The 23,062-nt window shown below is 33.3% G+C and overlaps 4 protein-coding genes across 7 annotated transcripts; 1 reads left to right on the top strand and 3 right to left on the bottom strand.

Moving 5' to 3' along the window:
• The first annotated feature begins 3,111 nt into the window (after positions 1-3,111).
• On the top strand, positions 3,112-11,501 carry jub (LIM domain-containing protein jub). Its single transcript, XM_029309896.2, has 6 exons — positions 3,112-5,520; positions 6,820-6,910; positions 8,811-8,980; positions 9,066-9,128; positions 9,214-9,396; positions 9,952-11,501. Exons 1-6 carry the CDS (start codon positions 3,589-3,591, stop codon positions 10,162-10,164), a joined length of 2,652 nt encoding a protein of 883 aa, XP_029165729.2. The 5' UTR covers positions 3,112-3,588; the 3' UTR covers positions 10,165-11,501.
• Positions 11,502-11,772: 271 nt separating this feature from the next.
• LOC146724709 (mitochondrial inner membrane scaffold 1-like) lies at positions 11,773-13,488 on the bottom strand. 3 transcript variants are annotated; one of them, XM_085490226.1, is made up of 7 exons: positions 13,315-13,487; positions 13,078-13,248; positions 12,697-12,994; positions 12,472-12,617; positions 12,315-12,397; positions 12,161-12,179; positions 11,773-12,010 (listed from the first exon to the last, which is right to left on the bottom strand). In XM_085490226.1, exons 2-7 carry the CDS (start codon positions 13,211-13,213, stop codon positions 11,952-11,954), a joined length of 741 nt encoding a protein of 246 aa, XP_085346352.1. In that variant the 5' UTR covers positions 13,214-13,248; positions 13,315-13,487; the 3' UTR covers positions 11,773-11,951. The 3 variants fall into 3 exon arrangements, with proteins under 3 accessions (XP_085346352.1, XP_085346350.1, XP_085346349.1); XM_085490224.1 differs by lacking the exon at positions 12,161-12,179 and having other exon boundaries at positions 13,315-13,486; XM_085490223.1 differs by lacking the exon at positions 11,773-12,010 and having other exon boundaries at positions 12,017-12,179; positions 13,315-13,488.
• Positions 13,489-13,984: 496 nt separating this feature from the next.
• LOC114936701 (angiotensin-converting enzyme-like) lies at positions 13,985-19,446 on the bottom strand. Of its 2 annotated transcripts, XM_085490222.1 has the most exons (13): positions 18,909-19,446; positions 18,435-18,572; positions 18,174-18,332; positions 17,921-18,020; positions 17,693-17,836; positions 17,283-17,586; positions 17,043-17,195; positions 16,780-16,904; positions 16,535-16,710; positions 15,088-15,248; positions 14,599-14,721; positions 14,314-14,498; positions 13,985-14,211 (listed from the first exon to the last, which is right to left on the bottom strand). In XM_085490222.1, the coding sequence occupies exons 1-13, from the start codon at positions 18,981-18,983 to the stop codon at positions 14,114-14,116; spliced, it is 1,941 nt and encodes a 646-aa protein (XP_085346348.1). In that variant the 5' UTR covers positions 18,984-19,446; the 3' UTR covers positions 13,985-14,113. The 2 variants fall into 2 exon arrangements, with proteins under 2 accessions (XP_085346348.1, XP_085346347.1); XM_085490221.1 differs by lacking the exons at positions 18,435-18,572; positions 18,909-19,446 and having other exon boundaries at positions 13,985-14,232; positions 18,174-18,279.
• Positions 19,447-20,575: 1,129 nt separating this feature from the next.
• Positions 20,576-23,054, bottom strand: LOC114936662 (cilia- and flagella-associated protein 263). The gene is made up of 7 exons (XM_085490303.1): positions 22,979-23,054; positions 22,738-22,860; positions 22,362-22,563; positions 22,060-22,296; positions 21,141-21,373; positions 20,875-21,074; positions 20,576-20,695 (listed from the first exon to the last, which is right to left on the bottom strand). Exons 1-7 carry the CDS (start codon positions 23,052-23,054, stop codon positions 20,576-20,578), a joined length of 1,191 nt encoding a protein of 396 aa, XP_085346429.1.
• Between the last annotated feature and the right edge of the window lie 8 nt (positions 23,055-23,062).

Below are 23,062 nucleotides of genomic sequence, written 5' to 3'. Positions count from 1 at the left end.
AATAATGTACCAGGGTGACATCGTCAAAACGATCGGATCAGATGTACCGAGGCTTTTTTAATAAAAAATAGCCCTATATTATTAGGATTATCAAAATGGGATTTCTATCAGTTTATTATATGTATATTTAGCAAGGTTTTGGGTAAGTTAAAGTTTTAGTTTTTTGAGTTCAATATTTATTTAGTGACAGTCTATTTATATTAAATTAGAATTTTGTTTGTTAATTCCTTTAATATTTATAATAATAAAGAAATCTTTATTTTTATATAGAAATATAGTTTTTGGTAATTATAATTGATGACAAATAAACATGAAAATTAATAATATACTTTAATTTAAAAATAATAGGTTTATAATTTATAAAGAAACAATAATGATATTTAGGTCAAAAATAACTAGTTGAAGTTAAAAGTTATTAACTTTTTAACTTTTTTTTAACTTTTAACTAATTATCTAGTTATTATCCTCAACCTTGATATTTAGTAATATAGAGTAAAATTTTATTGAAAAAAATTAAAATATGTAGCAGACGTTAGATGTTGCGTTTTATCCAATATGCAATCTATATGGTTCATTTGAAACAAGAAAACTCGATTGATTCTTAAAATATAATGATAAATCTAGTCTTTGTTGTAGAATTTTTTAAACTCCTCAGTTTTTAACAGCCAAAAAACGATTTTTTTAACAAATTTGTTTTTACATTCAAATAATAAAAATTATTTTACAAATATTGTGAATTTTTAAAATTTGCTATGACAAAGATTAGACAGAGCATCAGCAACAGCGTTCTAACATCAGCAGCAATATCTGTCACATTTTTAAATATTTTTCAATTTAAAATTTTACTTATTATATTACTAAATATATACATAAAATAACCCCATACAAATAAAAATAATTTTGATAATCCTAATATTTTCTGAGAAAAAAAATTCATGAATATAAGCTATTTTTGATGCCTCTGACCTCTGGATATATATTCCCCCTTAATTCTATAGTCCCTAATTTGGTTGACAGCTATATGGGTGACAGCCTGTGAAGATGCAGAATTGTAATTTACATGTACGGATCGCGAAAGAATAATAATGTAATAAATAACGAACGCATTAATTTACTACTTTGATTTTATACTAATTGCATAAATCTAAAATTATTTATGTGAGAATGTTCGATTTTCCTTGTAATTAGGTATATAGTTTGAGAAACGGGGGAGCTATATATATATGTATATATGTATATATGTAGACCATATCGGATTTGATAAATGAACTGCGAGCGATACAAGTAATCCATTCATCTGAAAATGTTACAGTTTAACGTAAAAAGAAAAAGAAAATAAAGAATAAAATACATATATACGCACATTGTGCGCAATTAATTTCGCATCACCGACCCATTTCTCAGAATTCATCGATCACGAGATGAGTCGCGCGATTGCATACAAACCCTTGATTATCCTCGAATCTCGAATCCCAATGCAATTGCGTTGAAAATCGTTATCTTTATAGGTCATGCGAGAAAGCTAATTAAATTTAATTAGAATGAAAGCAGATTTATATGCTGCAGGAATGAGATTTTTAGAAAAATAAATCTCTCGGATTATAATATAAAATACTTTCTATATGAAATTTAAATGGCAGAATTTACAGAATTGTATGTATGTATATCATATTTAATTAATTAATTGAAAAATGACATATTTATTTTTTAATTTTGCTCAATGAGACGGTTTTTTTAAGATACGCGTTTCTTTTCTTTCTTGCCAAGGTAGTAGTGTATTAAGGTGAGAAGTACAATACATAGAAAATGTCATGAAAGTACATCGCATTATTATTCCGTGCACAGTAGTTACAACTGCAACGAAGACGCGCGAGGCACCAGATACCGCGTCTTCGTCGGCTCATTCTGACCTTAGGCAAGGTTTAAGAAACCTGTTTCGAACCATCATCATTTGCATTTCCTTTATCTGATATCGTCGCATCGAAAAAAATACTGTCTTTCCATACCTGCGACCGAAACTTTCGAGGAAACAACTTAATTTACTTGCTAGGAAACTCTACAGTTCACACACATACCATGCACACACACACATATTTAAATAATAAGTTATTAATAAAGTATCATTTGAAATAATAAAAATAGTAAGAAAATATATATCATACATATCCTGTTTTAAAATATTATTTAATATTGTTTTCAAAAAAAATTTTAATTACATTATTCGCCGAATTTCTATTATGTATACATAAAAATTCAGAAATTAAAATTATGTACATGATAGAAATTCGGTGAAATAAAATTATGTATATATATAATATAAATTTGGTAAATTAAAATGATGTACATATAATAGAAATTCGATAAATAAAAATTAAATATTTAATAGAAATTCGGTGAATTAAAATTATATGTACATAATATAAATTCGACGAATTAAAAATTTAATGGAAATTCGGTGAATTAAATTTATATATATATATATATATATATATATATATATATACGTAATAGAAATTCGGTAAATTAAAATTACGTGCATATATAATACAAATTCGCGGGAATTAAAATTATGTACATATATAATAAATATAATAATAAAATTATAATTACATAATAATTAATAACAAATTAATAATAATTATAATTATGTACATATTTTTATATTTAAGTTAAATGTATTAAATATATTGCCACTAAATTTTTATCTTAAATAAAGTATCCAAAAACGAATATTAGACGCGGATGAAAGTTTAATTAATCATGCTCACCTCGATTAATCAATCTACGTAGAATATCAATTCGAAACCAAGATTTATTATTCTTTCTTCGTTAAATCTTGAAAAAAGTCGAGTAGAATCCTGCACAAACGACGAAGTATGCTTTAAAATCACATTCCGTCTACCGATGGCAGCACCAGCCACCCGCTATTCACCCACCGCTCCGTGACGTATCCCACCATTCAACGATTACCGTGCGAGTGATGGCTCCGTGAATGGACTCCATTGACAAGCGCTGATGTTACTGAATGAACCGAACGCCCGAACCTGTCACTAGCGCCATCCCTCGGTGAGAGAAGGCAACAGCGTCTCACTCCGCCAGAAAATATCCCATAACCTCGCAGATATCCACCGCAGATTTCTGTCTTGACAGAGGACGATGATGCACGCCGAGACTCCATCGTGCGTGCTGCTCCGCGTGTGTGTGCGTCATCGTCGCGTAAATTTCGCAGGTGGTGATTTTTCGGTGCTGCGAGAGGAGGCCCCCGAGGTGTGCGCCGGCATCTCCGAGAAGTAGAGGCTCCCCGAGGCGCCTCTTGGTCCGAGAGGGGCGTAGTCCGAAATCGAAGGAGAAAGAAAAAAAAGGGCCCGCGATATACCAGGTATCTTGCGCCTGAGTTTCGTGCTACCCTATCGTGAGAAGATTACAAGAGAACGCGCACATTTAGACGGAGAAACGGCGGAGGCAGAAGAAAAGGTCTAGGAGCGAACTGGAGGAGTTGTCGGTTTTGACAGGTCGAATTTGACATTTGACAGTTGGAGCGCGTCCGAGGGATTTAGACGACATTCCGACCTGTCAAACGAGAATCCAATGTGCAATTCGGCGGACACGTCCTACGTGCAAAAGTTAGGTTACCTGCACCTAGGGGATGATACTCCGGACGCCGATGGCGCGACCAGGGTCTCGGGTTCCAGGCCCGAGGCCCAGGTGCCCGTATCCAGGAACGCGATGAACAGGAACGACGTCAGAGTGTCCGGTAGAGCGGTAGGTGCTATAGAGAGTTTCATCGAGAGTAATTCCACGGATATTTCCAGACAGGCAGTCGCCACCGATTACAAGTACGAGCGTGAGAATATAATAGCCGCTTCGCGATTCGCCACTCCTAAGCCAGTAGAGCAGATTAACGCGCTGCAGCAACAGCAGCAGCAGAATCAGACTCGTACAGGTCACCAACAGGCTCCTGTTTACGAAAATATAGATTACTATCCGCAGCAGAGTCAACCGCATCCACCTTATTATCATCCGATAGAGTCTCGGAAAAGTCCGAAGAGTAGTCCTAGAGCCTCCTTGGTTGGTGATGCCTATGAAGGAAATTATAGGAAGGCTCAGCCGCAAGTGCCAACTGGCAATCGTTACCAGAGTACATCACCGGCTAAAGAATTGCCTCCTTATGAAGCACCACCGGTGTATGAAAATATACAGGAGGTACACTTCTCTGAGAATATGCAAAATAAGCCAGGACCTCAGGTGCCGCCAAATTATTATCATCCGGCAAATATAAATGGAGGTGATTATGTTGTTATGACTGGAAAGGTGGGTCAGTCCCAGACTCAACGTGGAATGACTCAAAGTTTATCGTACACTCAACAGAGGAGTGGAAGTATACGTAGTCAAAGTTATGATGCTTCAAGTTTACAGCGTTCAATGGATTCATCTGCGTCCAGGTATTTACAGAGCTCATCCTCCACATCCTCGGATCATCAGGCTGGAAGGAGCGCTTATGTACCTCCGTCTGAACTGCAACAACCAAACAGAAACTTTAGTTACAGCTCCGATCAGCAGCAACAACAATCTCCTAGATCTGCCTTACCGTATCACAGCGAATCTCCTCCTATACGTTTACCACCGGAGCCTCATCATTATCGTGGTTTATTGGAAAGTACTATGAGTGGACAGCAAGGATTTCGTGCCACAAATCAAATTGATAATGGTCAATCTTCGCAATTTCGACAGGACAATCCACAGAATTACAAGCAGTACATTGACCCTCCTTCGAGAACTGCAAATACAAGTTTCACAGGAGACCCACAGGCCAGGAATTCGCCAGTGTATGGATTTCGTCCAGGGGATCAGACAGCGTGTCATAATCCTCCATGCTACTCTCCAAATCGTACATTGCCTCCGAATGAAAGGAATTACCATCACCAAGAAAATCGACCAGACTTTCCAGCAAGAAATTCCCCTGTTTACTCTTCAAATCGCTCCACGGAACACTTGAGATTAGGTACGCTGCAACAAAACGATAGGAACTACGTTTCAGATGTTGGATCGGATCTCCCAGCTACAAAGAGCTCGCCTTTATATTCTCCGAGTCGAAGCGATCCCACCAGGGCCATTATTGCTAACAGCAATGCGATAAAAGAATCTCCAAAAGCAAGTCCAACGCATGGTCAGATATCATCGGATACTTCGCAGATTATCATCAACTCACCTAGGCATGCATTGCATCCTTCCTTCAACAACAGTTCCATCGGAAGCCCTATACGTGGACAGGTGCAAGCTCCTGTCAGCAGTGCTGCAACCACTGCTGGTGAAACTGACATCAATACTGGTCCTAGGATCACTAGTCTTCCCCCTGGTGTCACCAGTGGAGTTGCAGGACCTGTTCTCTTGAATGCTGGTGTACCTGTATTACAAAGACCTGCCAATTCAGAAGCAGAAGAGAGAAAATCTGTCAGTCCACCGATCAAACCTGCACCTGGGAAGGGATTGCTGCCTTACAATGTCATTTCTAGACCTTCGGTGAGTCTATTGTTGTTGCCTATAAAATTTCTGTTGAAAAATTATGCTTTTTTTTCTGAAAATTTTATATCTGTTTTATGTTTTATAGGATATTCGTTTACTGCTGCATATCTTGTTAAGAAAATGATTGGAGTAGCATAATTAATGCATTGCATTGTTAAGTGGGTTAAGGAAACGCATTGACCATTAATGTTACATACGTCAAGTCTTCTCGCACCTTGGCCGAATGCCATAAAGACTATATATATAAATTTCGTACAAGAGGGATAAACAATGCGCTGACGCGTCCCAAATTCATCGAAGCGTAATCTTATCCCGCTTAAATTACATTCTCATCGCGAACAATGCAACTTATTTACATAAATTATATCAATACTCTCGTCAATGTTAAACTATTCAAAATAATTTCTAAAAAAAAATGAATAACTTTTAAAGCTGCTTCTTTTACGTTGGATATATATGATAACTATGATCTCATTAATGTTCACTTTAATCGCTCATTTTTATAATGCTTGACCTATGTAACAGATAAGATTGAAGCATTTGCAGATAAATCCATATAAGCAATCGAGCGAAAATGCGATTCGCAATCGTTATATATATTTTTCTTTCGCTCGTGCATTTCTTCTTCATTTGTCATTCGATCTCCACGAAATTTGGATAACCACTTATAATTCCGTCCAAGGAATTCCTTCTTCACGCACTCGGTGAATCATAGCCGGTAAATTGCCTGCCGCTTGCATTCGCTGGATGATATTTTATTCATGAGACGTTCATATTTCTGCGTGTTACTTTAACACATTTTCTGCTTTTGCTTTTCCCATTATACCTTTCTGTCCTATCTATTGTTAGGAAATTGATAACGCCTAGAAATAATAGCATTCCACAGTAGTTGCATGAAACGTTATGTTAAGCAATTAAAAAAATTACATGCCTTTAAGAATATTATTTTATATGATAAATAATCCGAACAAGACGATAGCGACTGCTTTTTATTATATTTATTTTATTATATTAATTTATTATATTTATTTATATTATATATATATATATATATATATATATATATATATATTATATTTATTATATATTAAATAATATAATTACACATAAATATATAATAAATATAAATATATAAAAAATAATTATATAAATAATTACATTATATGAATTTTTTTCATGATGAAATACGTGTGAAATAATCATTTAATTATCATATGTATATGTGTGCATGTGTAAATAACATTTGATACCGTTATTGATTGATGTGCTCTCTAATATGCAAATAACTTTTTGCAGGGACCAACGGAGGCGGAAAGAAAAATAGAGGAATTAACGAGGCAGCTCGAAGAGGAAATGGAAAAACAGGAGGAGGAAGGAGAGTACTTCGGTAAGAAGAGATAAAATCTTCATTTCGAGAAAGAAGCACTTACCTGGGTGTTCCATATTCCTACGCGATAACGAACGACTCATCCTAGGCTCAAGAACTGGTCATTCGGACTGGAAGTTATCTCTTCCACATGCTTATCTATTTTTATTTTATTTTTACCGTTCCTCTTATCCTGCGGCGACACGAGGAAACCCATAATTTTAACTATTTCTGGGAAACGATAAGAACCACGTGACACCTTTGCGCCAATTCCCACGGTTCCATTAGACCGGTTTCGGAAAACGGACTCGAGTTTCGGAGGCGCGGATACTTTTTAACGCGCGACACTTCAGTGGTGACATTCACTCTCTCTCGCGCGAGCCGCGTCAGCTTCCACCCACGTATCTCTTCGCATCTTTCCTATGTATGTAAAGGGACGAGGGCGAGAGTATGCACGTGTATACGTAGGTTGTGTATATATATAAACGAATAGGCCACTCCCTCTCCTTCTCTCTCTTCAGTCACACATGCGGCTCTTTAAAAGCGTTAAAGTAACACTCATACTATGTGATACCTATAGACGAAGTTGTCTCGTTGTAACTGACATCATAATTTCTTTGGCTTCCTCGTGTCGAATACGATGACACGCAGCTTGCAGGAGACTCTGAAAAAATTTAAATAATTACGTCAATTTTGCTTCATGAGAAATAAGGATGTTCTATGATAAATTTGTTATCATTGCTTCGGCTATTTTCTAGAAATATTAGAGACAAGCAATGAAACGCGAAGGAGGATAATATATTGTAACATAACTCTCGATAGCTCTTGGAAGATGAATGTGGACGCAGCCTAATGTGCACAATAAGGAACCGAGCGGACAGGAACCTCGGTTGAGCGAAGTAATGTCAGCGGAGAAGTAGTGGCAGGCGTTTAGGCGAACGTAAATGTCCCCCTAGTCTCGCTCATACTTGCAGACGGACAACGCGTTCTCCGGCGCGCATACGTCCTATAATCTCGTTATAGATAGACCAGTCCGACTCGTTGCTCGGATTCTAGTCTTCCGGCTAGAACTAGTCTAGCGAAACCAAGTCGCGAAACGTAGTGCAACGTGGGTGCATGAGAGCTAAGAGAAGCGCATCCGCCAAGGGATGGCAGGGTCGCGATTGCCCATCGAGAGCTGTGAGTTGGTCCTTTTATGTCAAGTAGTTTTTAACTTATGGTAGAGATCGATTCACTGCCCTGGTGAATGTGCATTCTTGCATCTGTCGGTTGTGTGTATTTTTAACCCTTTGACGGTGAACCTCGAGTCTCCTCGTATTCTTGAACTCCGCGTGTACGAATGAACTGCGAATTTTATTCCTTGAAGTAATGCATATTCGCAGATTCTATCATATAATTTATATTTTGAACAAATTTAATGTTAATCTGTAAGCAGTCTGTGTTAAATAATTCTTCAGTATGAATTAACAGAGGAACTCCACAATCTTTATGGAAATTGAATTTCGGTCGTATTACACTTTCTGTTCAACAGATCGTAAGCTGCAATATATGAGAAAAAGTGATCTTATCAAGATTTAATTTTATATACGATTGGTACAGGGTTTTTAAACTTATATAAAATCCTAGATGAAACCTCAAAGCTAAATAATAGATGGTTACTGATTTACAGCCAGTCAAGCATGAAAAATTAGGACTTTACGAGTTGTTGAATATTTAATTTCAAAGCTATTACATTTTTTTGTTCAGCAGGTCACAAGTTACAACATATATAAAAAAGCAGCCAATTTCATCGAAAGTCAAATTTCTATTCGGTGCGAGGTCCCTTGTAATTCATATTCCACGAAGAATTTTGAGAATATAAATTAGATATGCATATGTCATGATGTGAATTATTTCGCACTGAGATATTTCTTGGCGATAGGTATCTGTCATACATGCGGCGAGAAAGTGACCGGCGCCGGACAAGCTTGTCAAGCAATGGGCAACCTCTATCACACCAATTGCTTCATATGCTGTTCCTGCGGAAGGGCGCTACGCGGCAAGGCCTTCTACAACGTTCACGGGAGAGTTTATTGCGAGGAGGATTATCTGGTACGTGAGTCGATGATTGAAATAAAAAAAAAAGATAAACTATTACTTGTTTTGCTCGTAAACATCTCATTATATGTGCTCGCAGTATTCCGGTTTCCAGCAGACAGCCGAGAAGTGCGCGATTTGCGGCCATCTCATTATGGAAATGGTAAGCGACGAGAGGCTCGATTGTTATCATCCATAAGACCCCCTCATTGTAAATTCAATAACGTTGTTTCTTTTGTCTTCCACAGATATTGCAAGCGATGGGCAAGTCGTATCACCCGGGCTGCTTCAGGTGTTGCGTCTGCAATGAATGCCTCGACGGCGTCCCATTCACGGTCGACGTCGACAATAAGATCTACTGCGTGAACGATTACCACAGAATGTTCGCGCCCAAGTGCGCATCTTGTGGAAAGGGAATCACGCCGGTCGAGGTATGCGCGCTAGAAATTAATACTCACTTATTACATCATCGGAACATAATAGGAATTGGATTCTTTTGTTATCTCTCAGTAGCAATATCGATCTATTTAGATTGTTTTTTACTAAAAACAATATCGCTTATATATATATACAGAGGGTGTCCCAACCATACGTTTATGGGAGATTTCTAAGATTATTTGGAGACGATTTTTCCTCAGCGAAAATGTCGAACAGGAAAAATCGTCTTTGATTGAAAATAAAATCTTTTTTGTAAACTAAGCCTTATGAAAATAAATTATTAACAAAACTACATTTTTTAGTTAATTTCAAGTAAAGTTTACTTTAATAGAATTTTAATTTAAGGCTTAGTTACAAAGATACATGATTTAAAAAATTAGGAATATGTATATACATGTATACACATATATATTGAAATAGGCTGAAAATCAAATCTTGACTGATCTGTTCCACTGTTATAAGTTATTGTCATTTAACATATTGATTTCCTTTTTACAAGCATTAATTACAGTCAATAGACTGTAATTTTTTTCTGTATTTCTGTTTAGGGAACCGAGGAAACGGTCAGGGTAGTCTCCATGGACAAAGACTTCCACGTGGATTGCTACGTTTGTGAGGATTGCGGTATGCAGTTGACTGACGAGCCGGATAAAAGGTGCTACCCACTCGAAGGAAGACTGATGTGTCGCGCGTGTCACATCTTGCGCATCTCGCATCCGCAACCACAGCCAGTGTCGGCTAGCTTCGAGTATATGGGTTAAGAAGCTACGTCGGTGCTTGAGCTTTCCGAACTGCGCACTTAACGATCATCCGATAATGAATCTGTGAAAATCGAATAAGATACGAACCGCGATAGCAGAATAGGACACTTACGATTGCGCATGCGAAATTTAAAAGATACGTACGAGTCAGATTTTGCGAAAGAATTTACACATTTTACAAAAGATCTTTGATATAATAGCTATTACCATTTATATAATTATACTATATGCTAACATGTTTGCTATTATCTCGTGAAATGAATGCCAATTATCGCATCAATACAATTAATACACATCTCAATAATATATAGTAAAAAACATAATTACAATCTGTCGCGTGCTAAGTGTGTTTTTTAGAATCGAAAAATTATGCGATTTTAATTATTTCAATTTTTAAACGAAATGTCATTTTTGACATGTAAGACTGGATATTTAAGAAAATCGAGCCGAAATCATTACACTGCCCTATTGGGATCATTTTTTAACCGATAAACATAACGTATAGTTATGTAAGTACAAGAACATTTCTTTTTAATCGAAGACAAGAATCGATAGTCTAGATAAGTATATTTAATATATGCGATTTTTTATTTATTTAGTCAAGGTGGTCTTCTTGGCAAACACAGTAGTCTCATTAGGATGAACGAGTTGCGCAGGCAACTGTGATATAATAGCATAATAATAGTTATCCGTTGTTAAGCAACAATTCCATACTTTTTAACATATGTATATATCCATTGTATTTTTATCGTATCATATTCACGTATGTATCATGACGGAATCTGTAGAGATTTTTCTGCGAAAGATTCTTTTCCTCTATCTCGATCAAGTTTTATAATATTTTATGTAATATTCATTAATAATAATTTATTAGAACAAATATATCGTTTTACTGCGAAGACTCGCGTAATATTAAATTAAAGTTTATCGATATGTGACAGAATGTACTATAATTTACTTCGAGGGTTATAATGCGTTTCATATATTTTCGCGATATAAGCAATGGAAACTAAAAAAATGTTTAGAATATGAAAAGAGATATGTAGGCGTGCTATCGATTAGTGACAATATTATATAAAATATTGGAAGACGCACAACTCGAGCTGCCAAATAACTATTGTTACTTTTCAGGATTAATAAACGTAATTATTCTATGTTACACTTAATAGTAACTAACAATAAGTGTAATATAGAAATTAGTAGTAACTAATTGTAACAAGTAAATAGTAAGTTCGTGCGAATTGTAGATAAAATTGTAATCCTATTTAAATCGTATATAAAATATATGTATAAATGAATCACACACAATCCTCAATAAAGAAAACTACAAAAATCTATTTAACTCTGATATATTTATTTTGCGAGAAAAAAATTGTTTTTTGTTTTAAAAAATATAATCAAAATTATTTCTTAAAAAAAGATCTCTTTTGCGAGATTGATCATTAAATATGTTTACGAGATGTCATTATTTATGTTACTGCTTATAAGATGTTACTATTTATATATTTCTTGATATAGTTGAAATTTATTATAATTCGTGTCAAAAATGCGCTTATTATTGCATATGGAATGACAAACAGATTGGATAAATAAATCAATGAGAAACAATTTGATGCAGAAGATAATTTATAGTGACAATTACATTTACAAAAAGAAATATACATCGAATATCGCGCGCGGTATAATTAATTAATATCCCCAAGCTACATTCACAAGCCCAATTCATAAATCCGACATATGTATATTTTTATGGTTTTGGCGGTTCCGTGTGCCGTGTTCGGTCCTTTTTACACTCTGCCTTGAATTTTATCTTGTGTTCTGCTGCACATTTGTTTGACTGTATTGGCTACAACACGATTAAAGACAATTACGGAGAGAACACATCCCGCCACATTGATGAGAAACGAGATCTACTATTCACGCGACAAGTATACTTCGCACAGAACAAAAGCAACAGAGATCAGTACAATATACTTGATATTAATCGGTAACCTACTCATAGTCTTGCGCACAGGCTGCACCACGTGTGCATGTAAAGAGAAGAACAAGATGGATATTTCAAACAGCAAACACAGAGATGATTATATATTGAATATTGTTTATTTTTTCACTCTCAACAGATGACATTGCACTTCGGGTACATTACTCACCTCTGCTGGCTGACGTTTGAAGAATGAAGGTGCTTTTCCATAGCCTAATTTGTTAAGATGCCTAATGGCAATTGTTGTTCCTCCTGTAATGTTGTATTAATATTTAAAGAATTATTGCATAAAATATCAAATATTAGTGTATAAAATATCAACGTACCAACAGTAACAGTGTATCTCAATGGAGTAAATATCTTATAAAGTGCATAAGTAATTGCCCAATTGCCAGCGCTTGAATTACGTACTGCATCTACATACTTATCACTAAAATTCATATATTCCAACAGCTGCGCTATATCTACACCACTGAAAGCAGATGAGAAAGATGTTACATGTCATTAATTGCCAAATTCAAAGAATACATGTATCAGTTTTAGTTACGTACTTCCTAATAGCAAGGTAGAATATAGCCACCCATCCTATAGAAGTAACTATGTGCACAGGTATTAATATATGCCAATAATCTTTGGTCATCTGTTTCATTTTCTGGAATACTGATACATTCTGTTGTGTCTGAGGTTTTTGGCAATCATCCTCAGAACTCTGTTTAATATCTGAATAGTGTGCCAAAGTAATACCATGTTTATTCGCACCTTGCCTCAGGATTTCTGATCTTTGATACGCAAGTACACTATTTGCGAGGCCTAAAGAATTGCATGACATGGTCCTGTAGCAATATCTTTCTGTAAAACGAAACAAATAAATTCCAATAATGAATGCACTTTGTGTTGATGCTTAATTAACATATATACAGGTCTGAACTTACCAGAAAATGTCGACTTCCAACGTGTTGTATTGACGTGACATGTGTAACATGCGGACAGCGGAAGATATCTCGTTAGCAACAAGGCGTTGCCTAAATCGAAGCTAAATCTCAGTCCACGGACCAAAATTACATCCATTTTCGAAAAACACCGCTTTCACTCCTAACCAACAACTATAAAATTCTTGTGTTTATGACTTGTCATGTGTATGAAAAATGATTTGCGTATCGAGAACTTACGTGGAATTATTTTTTACTGCTCCGATCTGTCTCTTCGGTCCGTGTGAAACATGCACATAAATATATTCACGAAAACCTTGACTCAACTTTTCAACATATCACATCATGCTATGCAATATTATGCATTGATTTCAGGTATTATGTATTATTACAGCGAAAATGTCGCAAGTAGTGACATCTGTCATTTGGAGTTTCAATGAAAAGCTATTTAAATATCCCTGACATAAGCAGGTGTCTATACATGTAGCTGTTAAAAACAAACACTAGCACAGAAGACTTTTAATAATTTTAGACATGATGGCAACATAAAATACTATTAATTACGACAATTTTTTAATTTGAGAATTAGAAGAAAAAAAGATAAAGAGAAAAAAAACGATGTAAAATTTTCTAAAAGAAGATAGATTCTCATAGTAGAAGAAATTGTTATAATATATATACATATATATATATATATATATAAAATATATTAATTATATATAAGATAGCATCAACAAAATAATATTAAAAATTTCCAGTTTTTTATAAAAGCTTGTATTTCTTGAATTATTTGTGATCAATTAACATCCAGTAAATCAATTAATATCGAAATGTTAAGTTAATAAAAATAAAGCATGGATCTATAAATATATATATATATAGCAATAAGGAATATTTATATAAACACAGCTTATGTTAATAATTTAAATTAAAATAATATTTTTCTTATTAATATATAATATATATGATATAAGAAATTTTTTATACATATAAAAGTAAGGTATATAATTTTCGAATTGTCGCAGATACAAAATAATCACTAATAACTAAAAGCTTTGCAAATAAGCAGTAGTAAAGGGAATAAACTCCATAATTTAATTTTTTCTGCGCTGTTTTGATACCATTCGGCGAACAATGCTGAAACAAAATGAAAAATTCCTATTTTTACAAGATACACTTTGCACTTTTATTGAATAGAACATTCAAAATTATTAAATAAAATATCAATTATGATCAAACCTCTGTCGTCACGATTCGTAATCCACCCGATTACAGGCTGCATCTTATTTTGTCGTCTTAACCACGCATTTAAAGGCTCAAAATATTTGAGCATGGCACCAGCATCTATTCTATTTACTCTGCCTCTTGTCATTTGCCTGATAACATCTTGCCATGGTCTAGAAGATCCCATCGACAGAACGTCCCTATATAAATACGGAAACATATTTTTAATGAGAGTATTTTTTTATTTCCTTTCAATGGAACGCTTTTTTTATTAAAGCATTTCGTAAATTTCGTACGTACGATAATAATCGACCTGCTTCTCGTGATCTATAAATATCGCAAGTGTGCAATTCGCCTGTGTGACCAGAAATCTCACACAATGATTGGAACAATTGAAATTGTAAAGCAATGCTCACAAAATATCTATAAATAATTAAAATTAAAAAATGATAGATTTCTCTTTATTAATGCTGTGTGTAATAATAGTAAACATACATATATTTACAGTGTTTGCTGTTATCTAAATAAAATTATATAGATAATCATCTTAGATGAAATTTTGATGTCATATCTAATCTTTATATATAGATAATAAAAATATATATTATCTGGAAGTAATCTATAGATGAATCGCTATATAATTTATCTTTATTTAGATATATATATTTAAATTCAAAATCATCTTCATCTTCTATCTAAGATGAATTTACATATTTTCATATTATATCTTTATCTAGATAATTTTAAAATCATCTATGCACAACACTGCATATATTATTATGCACTTACTTGACATAAAGATTGTCCGCTGGAATATGATATTTAGCTGCTGGATCAAAATTTCTTTCGGATCTAGGCACAGGTGGAACAATTCCTTGATATTGTAATCTTAATTCCCACCAACGTGCAGTCATATCTTCCACCCCATCGCTGAAGACATGCCATCTCCACTTGAAAAAAATAAATACATGCAATTTACGATTATTAAATTATTTTTATATGCATATGTATATGACAAAAAATATAATTACTCAAAAAAATCATGAAAAACTTACGTAAACATAAAAACTGCTGTACATATACATGCAGATTATGCATATACATATATTATATAATTTTTTACATTTAATTTAATTTAATCGAATATAATCAGGCACGAAGCAAAGCCTAGTTATATTATTTTTTAATGCTAAAATCTTAAAAATTGCAATTGCATGCATAAAAATACTACTATCACTATCGCAATACACGCACAAAAATATATTAATCAATTATATATGCAATGCATAAAAATTCAATATTTAAATCTTCATTAACAGAAAATACAAACAAAGAAAATAGAATTTTCTACAAGAATCTTTCAATCAAAATATACCTGTACTTTTACTCGCATATAACCTCGCATTAAACTCGTATATAATCTCCTATTCATCCATCACACTACGCGTCTCGCGCGATACTGATCATGTGACATATGACATCAGCGGCATCAGCCTCATACGAGAATCGAGTAATCGAGATTATCGAAAATCGAGAATGAGAATCAAATCAGTCTCCCGCTCGGCTGTGAAGTTGGGTTTCGCCGTCAGACAGCGCCATCGCTGCTCTGAGTCTGTTCAGTGGTAGGGGTCAGTCTTGGGCGAGACGCGCAGCGTAGTGGACGTGTAGGACATACGCGTCTAAAGAAAAGGATGAAAGGAGAGAGATACTTCGCCGGGCCACACCGAGCTTCGTTCACTTTTGGCTGTGAAGTTGTGTTTCGCCGTCAGATGGCGACACGCTGCTTAGATTCTTGCGGTTAGTGATCATGGTCAATCTCACGCGAGCCGAGACATGCAGTGGACGCGTGAAGACGCGCGAGTCTATGGAAACAGGTATTTTGAGCGAAAAATTCTTGTAATTCTTTGTTCACATTTTTTGTGAAAGATTTAAATATTGAAGATATTATTAGATATGCATTGCATAATTAATTAATATATATATACATTTAATTATGTACTTATATATATATATATATATATTTATATAAGAATATTATTGCAATAATTTTATGCATACGTTGCAATTTTTATTATCAAAAAATGATATTAATACTTAGCTTCGTCCGCGTAATTATATTCGGTTAGATTAAACGAAATTTTAAGAAAAATATATATAGAGAAATATTTAGAGATATATAAAGATATATATATATTAATTATTATTAATTATTTAATTATTATTTGCTATGAATTACTTGATCAACTAAATAAGCGAACGGCATATAAGTCACTTTGCGAAGAGCCATTAACATCAGAAAATTTATACTGCTATCATAATCATCCGTTAAATTCTTTTGCAATCCAATTTTATGCAAGTGTTGCGAAGTAAAAATAGATAAACCAATCGCATCGCTAACAGCTTCATAGAAACCTGATTTAAAAAAATACTAATTAAAATACAACATATTAAATTTCACAATGTGTGTAGAAAAAAATATACCTGGCATTGCCTCGTTTCGGAATAAAAATGGATGATCCTTGTATTGTAAATAATATTGCAAATGTGCCATTTCGTAATGCGTCGATAATAAATCCTCCATCGCATCTCTAGTACACTGTTTTATTCTGCAATTAATTTTAAAAGAGCAAATTTCAAAACCTATTAACATTTAATTTAATATTATATACAGAAAATAAACTCAGAATTAAATATAAAATTAGCTTGTCACAAAGAAAATTTAGAAAAGTAACAAAAGAAGAGACCTGTAATCGATTCTATTACAAAAATCCCGTGCACTAGGAATGCAATTAACTTCTCTGTCAATGGGTTTTTCAAATATGGAAAATTTCCAAAATTCCGGCGGCATTGGCTTCATTCCGAGCGAAGTGAAAAACTCTTCCGCTATTTGGAACATCCTTTTTACCATGAAAACATTCTCTCATAACATTGTTTATACTTTATAAATTTAATATAAGAGCATCCTTTACTTTAGAACATAATACCTCATTGGAGTGATATTCTGAATCATTATATCCACAGTCACGTCGAGTTTTCTGCTCGCAGGAAAAGGTTGCACCAGTTCGAACAGACCTTCCCAATTTTGAGCCCACATATTTCCCAAAACATGCGCTGGTAAAGGCCCATCTTCTCGTATTCTGTTTCCATATCTTTCAATTAGTTTCGATCGCACATAAGTAAAAAGATTCTTATACAGCGGAGAGATGGCTGACATCACTTCTGCTATATTTTCCTCGAAATTTTCATCTTCAAATAACTCTCTCATCTGATCGCCAGCATCGGCAAAACCTTAAAAAAACATTTGTGAGCTTTAAATATATTCTTACAGAAAATATTATTTTATACATATTTTGCAGCAAGTTATAAAAAAACTAAAGTGCTATATTTGTCTTACCGTTTAAGTTAGCTGCTAAATTAGCTAGTTGAACGTATCTTAAATATTTATTTTGAAGTTTTGGACCAGTTGCTTCGTGCCAAGCATGCCAATAATACAATAATTCGTCATAGTCTTTTGATTGTGCCATTATTTTATTAATATCTAAAAATTGATAGAAAAATTATTTATATTCTATTTATCTTTTTATATTTATCTTTTTATAATAAATTGAATTGAATGACTAACTATCTACATTCAAATTACACCCATTTTCATCAGTTTGTTTGTACGGACATACTTTGATTTTATTATAAATCTCCTTCATCTCAGCTATTAAATGGTTTATCTGAAAATTAAATTCATATAATAATACGTAAATGAATGTGATTCTTTGAATATAATTACAGTATTCATGTAACTGCACATATCTTTTAACGTTTAATAGCAATTTAAATATTAATTAAAGGATTAAAAAATAATATTCTTTTTATTTATCTACCTCATTAAATTTATCGTCGGTCAAGGAACTTCGACCTTTTGTAATAATCATTTTGAGTTCCCTTCTTGCTAAAGGATCTGGTATTCGACTCCAAGCAAAAGTGATTGCTTTCCGCCAAGAAGCCCTCTCAAATTTTAATTTTAATGTTTGTTCATCCAGCTGATAAAAATTATAGAAATGTTATAAAAATTTTTTCAATTATTTTATTAATGTATTATTATGTGTCGCTTTGTATTAATTATAAAAAAAAATCTGTTACACCATTTTTTGATGGTTTGCATCAGTAACGTTGGTCGCGAAATTCCATTGAGCCATCGTCACTCTTGTGCACATTAACGAAGCTGCACTATCATATTCTCTCAGAAATAGAAGGGCGTCTCCTAGGTTTACATTGAGACCCTTGAAGTGGTACATAGAAAAATATTTTAAAATGAAATGTGCTTGAATATAATTTGCTATATTTTTTTTAATGTTGTTACTTAAATCTATATTATCTGTAGTCATTAGACAATCAAACAAAACATGTGTTTTCTTGGACATAACAAAATTAAGGACAATTATAAATATATTTCTAGTAACCTACAGATGAGGCATAATGATACAGCATAATATTGCAATTACATTATTGTGTACCAGTTAATTGACGTATTTCGGAGAATAATAGTTATGATTTTCCGAGCGTGACCGGAACTATATAATTTTCGCGAAGAGATTGTAATCAATTCGGAACCTTACCTCCAAATATTTTCCATAAGCTTCCTCTCGCAATAAAAAAACACAAAAAACAATGAGATTTCGAACTCGCACCATTCTTGATTGTAAGTTTATCGCTGCACCAACAAGTGATATAACGAGCTTCGTAAATGCGTTAAAATGTTATTCATTCTCAAGTAGAATCTTACCCACAATGATGTGATTTAATAATACACACATATATATTTAAACACTTATATCTTTAAATATTACATAATTATTAAATACGCCAATATTTTAATACTAATTGAAACACATCGCACATTATAAATTACATAATAACGACACGATATTTATCCGAAAAATAAACTTTATGCAAACGTATAAATCAAGTTTACGTCGGTGAAGACTATATTCCAGTCATAATTCAACTCAAATTCAGATAATGTCAAAAGTTTGAACAAAGTTGAATGATATCCCGTCACGGAGATCGACAATGTTTTTTTTTTTAAATTCGTATACTTAAAAACTATAATCGATCACGTCGTCACTCTGCAACTATGGTTCAAAGAATCAGCAACTCGATGTCGTCGCGGTAAAACTGAATCACGGCAGAGAAAGAGACGGGGTCTTTCCGGGACGGATATTTCCATGGGCGAAAAGAGGAAGGGACAGGCACTATCGGTGCGTGAAGCGTAACCGCCCAACGCATCGCGGCACACGCCAAAATCTTCTTGCATATCGCTTTAATTTCACAATTGCTCGATTAAATGTGTCATAATAGTCGCAAAAATCTCTGATGCCCCTACTTTCATTTTATATTTATTATATCAAATTGAAGCAATATCTGCCTTTCTTTCGCTACAACTCATGGCTGGACGTGTCGAAAAAAAATATATTTTATATATATTAGGTATACTTAATTTTTTTTCAATTTGAATTAGAAGAAAAGAGTTTAGCGACGCATTTTGCACGCAGCGGAGTATATAGCCCAACTTCCTTCATCCTGCAGGCGAATACCGTAACTTTAATTATCCGGTGGCGTAATCAGTGACACAACATGACCATGCGACAGTCATTGTCATAGAAATGTCTCTTAATGTTTTTTATAAATTTATTAAAAACATCAAACTCGATGTTTTTTTACATTTGTGATAAAATATATTAAGAATAGTTAAATCTACAATTATCTAGATCATTTTATATGTGTATCACATTAAAGTTTTGAATCGATCTTATTTTTATAATAGAAAAGTAAAATAATAAAAGAGCAAAACAGATATATACTTATTTTAAATTTATTACAAAAATCAAGCATAACTTTAGCTGCTATAAATAAAATGTTAGCATATTTACAATGAAACTTTGGCTATTAAATAGAAAGATCTTCTAGTCTAATAAGTCTTTTGAATGTATAAGTTCGCGAAACAAGTTATGATTTGCTGCTCATAAGCATCTGTCCAGAACAACACATATTTTCTACAACGGTAAATCTATTTTTTACGGTAGGAGTAGAGGACACATTGTATCTTTGTCATTTCACATAACTATGTCCACTATTATATAATTTACATTACATAATTGCGGATATTTCGAAAAAAATAGAAGAGCCGCAAATTGTCAAAATGTTTATATCAAATAAAATATAATATTATTTTAACTTTTTTATATATTCTTCTACATATTCTTAATAAATAATTACATAGTTATTATTTATTAGATTTGAGACTTATTTGTTGAATGTTCCTTTGTCTACTTAATTGTTTGTGGATTCTGCGTAATTCTTGAAATTCTATACGCTTTTTAATGAAATCTATGACATCCGGAACCTGCATTTATAAAATCTTTTATAAAGTTTGAAGTAATAAATAATTATAAATATATTTCTTAGTTTTCCAATTTTCTAAAATTTTATTGTGTAAAAATAAAATAATTATAAGTAAAAAAATTCACAAAAAATAAGTTTTCAAACGTTTCCAGTACAGTAAAATGCATGTAAAAATATCACCTCGAAATCATCCATTAATGCCATCACGGACTTGAGCTGTTCTTCCGCTTTTTTTATTTCAACCTTCATAGCTACTTTTTCCAATTGCAATTTCACGATTTCCTGTTTTTTAGAAGCAATCTTGTTTCTCACTTCATTTATGATAGACATCAGGTTACCCACTTTTTCCTTGTGCTTTGTCAACGCAATGTTGTAACCAGCTGCATCAAATGCAAGGATTTATGTTTACATTATTGCGAAGAAATCGCGGAATGCCACTTTCTTACCCACGATCCTTTTCATTTCGAGCAAATACCGATTCTTTTCATCGATTTCTCGTATGCAAACTTGATTCTCTATGTTCAATTGTTCGAAATCTACAGCGCGTAAAGCCTCGCCGAGCTCCTTTCTGTGCTGCAACTGCAGCTTGACCTTCCTTATCTGAGATCTTGTGGTAGTCATCCTCAATCTGATTTGTTCCATCGCAGCATCGATTATTTTCAGCCATTCTTCTATAAATCTATACATCAAAATCGGAATCTATTTGTTATGCAGGATGTTCTATAAGAAATTGCTGAAACTAATCAGCTGTCATTTTTAATGCCGTTATTGAGAAAACAAAAATTGTGTTGAAAAGAGGAAAATTTATAGTTTTAATGGTCATAAATAAAATGTTTGTGCACCAGTTTATTTTATTGAAAAAAATAATGAAAAAAGTGCTAATAATCACATATGTAAACTAATGATAAATATTTTTGAGTGGGCACCATTTAAATTTGTACGAAATTCTGTTCTTTTACGAAAACTCGTAAAAATTTTTTTTAATATGTCATTTTTAATGTTATTGACGATCATAGCTGCTATTAAATCTGGCACTGTTGAAAATATTTATCATTAGTTTATGTGATTTGAGCACTTTTTCATTACTTTTTATCAATAAAATAAACTGGTATACAAACATTTTATTTATATCCATTAAAAACTGTAGAACTTCCTCTTTTCAACACAATTTTTATTTTCTCAATAACTGCATGCATTAAAAAATGACAGCTAATTAGTTTCATCAATTTTCCATGGAACACTCTGTATAATTTAATGCAAGCCTACATTATTAATGTATATAATATATTATTATTATTGTATAATTATAATATATTATAATATATATTTAATGTATATGATCGAGTTGTTTCTTCTATATAACACCTGATAAACTTCTCAGCCGGTATTTTTCCCGTAATGCTATCTACGCCTTTTTTTACAACATTCTCTTCAAATTCCTTCTTAGTTTTACAAGTTTCGCGAATACTCATCTCGGCTTCTTCCATTTGCGCTCGCATGTATACTTTTCTCTTCGTCGACGTTCGTTCGAGTTTTGCCAATTCTTTTTGCAATTCCCGGATTTCGGTGTTCACCATCTCGATGCGATACGCATACGTAATTCTACACAATTGAAGCGAAATATTGTAGCTAATCAAAGACGTATAGCAATACGACGGGGGACTGACTTTCCCGCTCCTTTTGGCGCTCTGGTTGTTAGGAGACTTTGCGTGACGCGCCGACTTCCGGATTGGATGCTGACGACACTTTCCGCGTCTACGTCGCGAACATTCATGAGACTTCCGTTTGTGCTCGCAACGGGCGACGTGCGACCGTGCTGAGGCGCGATTTTTTGCACGCGTTTAGCGGTTTCTAAGATTTGCGCTATTGCTGATAAAATATATTAAATATATTTAAAATAAAAAATATATTAGAATAAAATATATTAGATATATTAAAATAAAAAATATATTAGAATAAAATAAAAAGATTGAAATTGAAAGCACCAATCTAAAACGATTTAAAAAAAATATAGAATAAATATAGAAAAACTAAGAAAATTACTTTGAAGATTTTCAGGATCTCGACGTGCGAGATATCGTTCGAAGATATCGTTTTCTAGCTTCAGCAACAAGTTTGTTTCAACTATATTTTCGAGTGTTTGTTGTAATTCTGTTTCTGTCATATCTAAAAGATACGAATAAATCTTTCGGTGATTTTTAGAATATAATTCATTAAACAAATACCAAATTGTTACACACATAAATTTATATAATCACATTTGTTATAATAGATCTCTTTTTACCTTCATAATAATACAATTCATCTGGTTTACAGGTTAACAATAGAGCTCCGATACTAAAAGTTCGGTATCGCGACATTTTTCTTC

Source organism: Nylanderia fulva, unplaced genomic scaffold (genome assembly GCF_048542155.1).
Source record: "Nylanderia fulva isolate GAGA-0341 unplaced genomic scaffold, ASM4854215v1 Scaffold12, whole genome shotgun sequence".
Classification (NCBI taxonomy): Eukaryota; Metazoa; Arthropoda; class Insecta; order Hymenoptera; family Formicidae; genus Nylanderia; species Nylanderia fulva.
Note: the sequence above shows the minus strand (reverse complement) of the source record. Positions and strands in the feature narration are given on the sequence as shown.

Bases quoted from the DNA above. Each gene is read 5' to 3' on its own strand.
- jub (XM_029309896.2), top strand. From the start codon at position 3,589: ATGTGCAATTCGGCGGACACGTCCTACGTGCAAAAGTTAGGTTACCTG. The intron at 6,911-8,810 runs GTAAGAAGAGAT...TCTTGGCGATAG, and splicing joins GGAGGAAGGAGAGTACTTCG to GTATCTGTCATACATGCGGC. The intron at 8,981-9,065 runs GTACGTGAGTCG...ATGTGCTCGCAG, and splicing joins ATTGCGAGGAGGATTATCTG to TATTCCGGTTTCCAGCAGAC.
- LOC146724709 (XM_085490223.1), bottom strand. From the start codon at position 13,213: ATGGATGTAATTTTGGTCCGTGGACTGAGATTTAGCTTCGATTTAGGC. The intron at 12,995-13,077 runs GTAAGTTCAGAC...TTCGTTTTACAG, and splicing joins TTGGAAGTCGACATTTTCTG to AAAGATATTGCTACAGGACC. The intron at 12,180-12,314 runs GTGAGTAATGTA...CACGTGGTGCAG, and splicing joins TCAAACGTCAGCCAGCAGAG to CCTGTGCGCAAGACTATGAG.
- LOC114936701 (XM_085490222.1), bottom strand. From the start codon at position 18,983: ATGGTGCGAGTTCGAAATCTCATTGTTTTTTGTGTTTTTTTATTGCGA. The intron at 17,587-17,692 runs GTAAGACAAATA...TGTTTTTTTAAG, and splicing joins TTTAGCAGCTAACTTAAACG to GTTTTGCCGATGCTGGCGAT. The intron at 16,905-17,042 runs GTCTCTTCTTTT...AATTAATTGCAG, and splicing joins TGTAATAGAATCGATTACAG to AATAAAACAGTGTACTAGAG.
- LOC114936662 (XM_085490303.1), bottom strand. From the start codon at position 23,054: ATGTCGCGATACCGAACTTTTAGTATCGGAGCTCTATTGTTAACCTGT. The intron at 22,861-22,978 runs GTAAAAAGAGAT...CGTATCTTTTAG, and splicing joins TGAATTGTATTATTATGAAG to ATATGACAGAAACAGAATTA. The intron at 21,075-21,140 runs GTAAGAAAGTGG...CATTTGATGCAG, and splicing joins CGAAATGAAAAGGATCGTGG to CTGGTTACAACATTGCGTTG.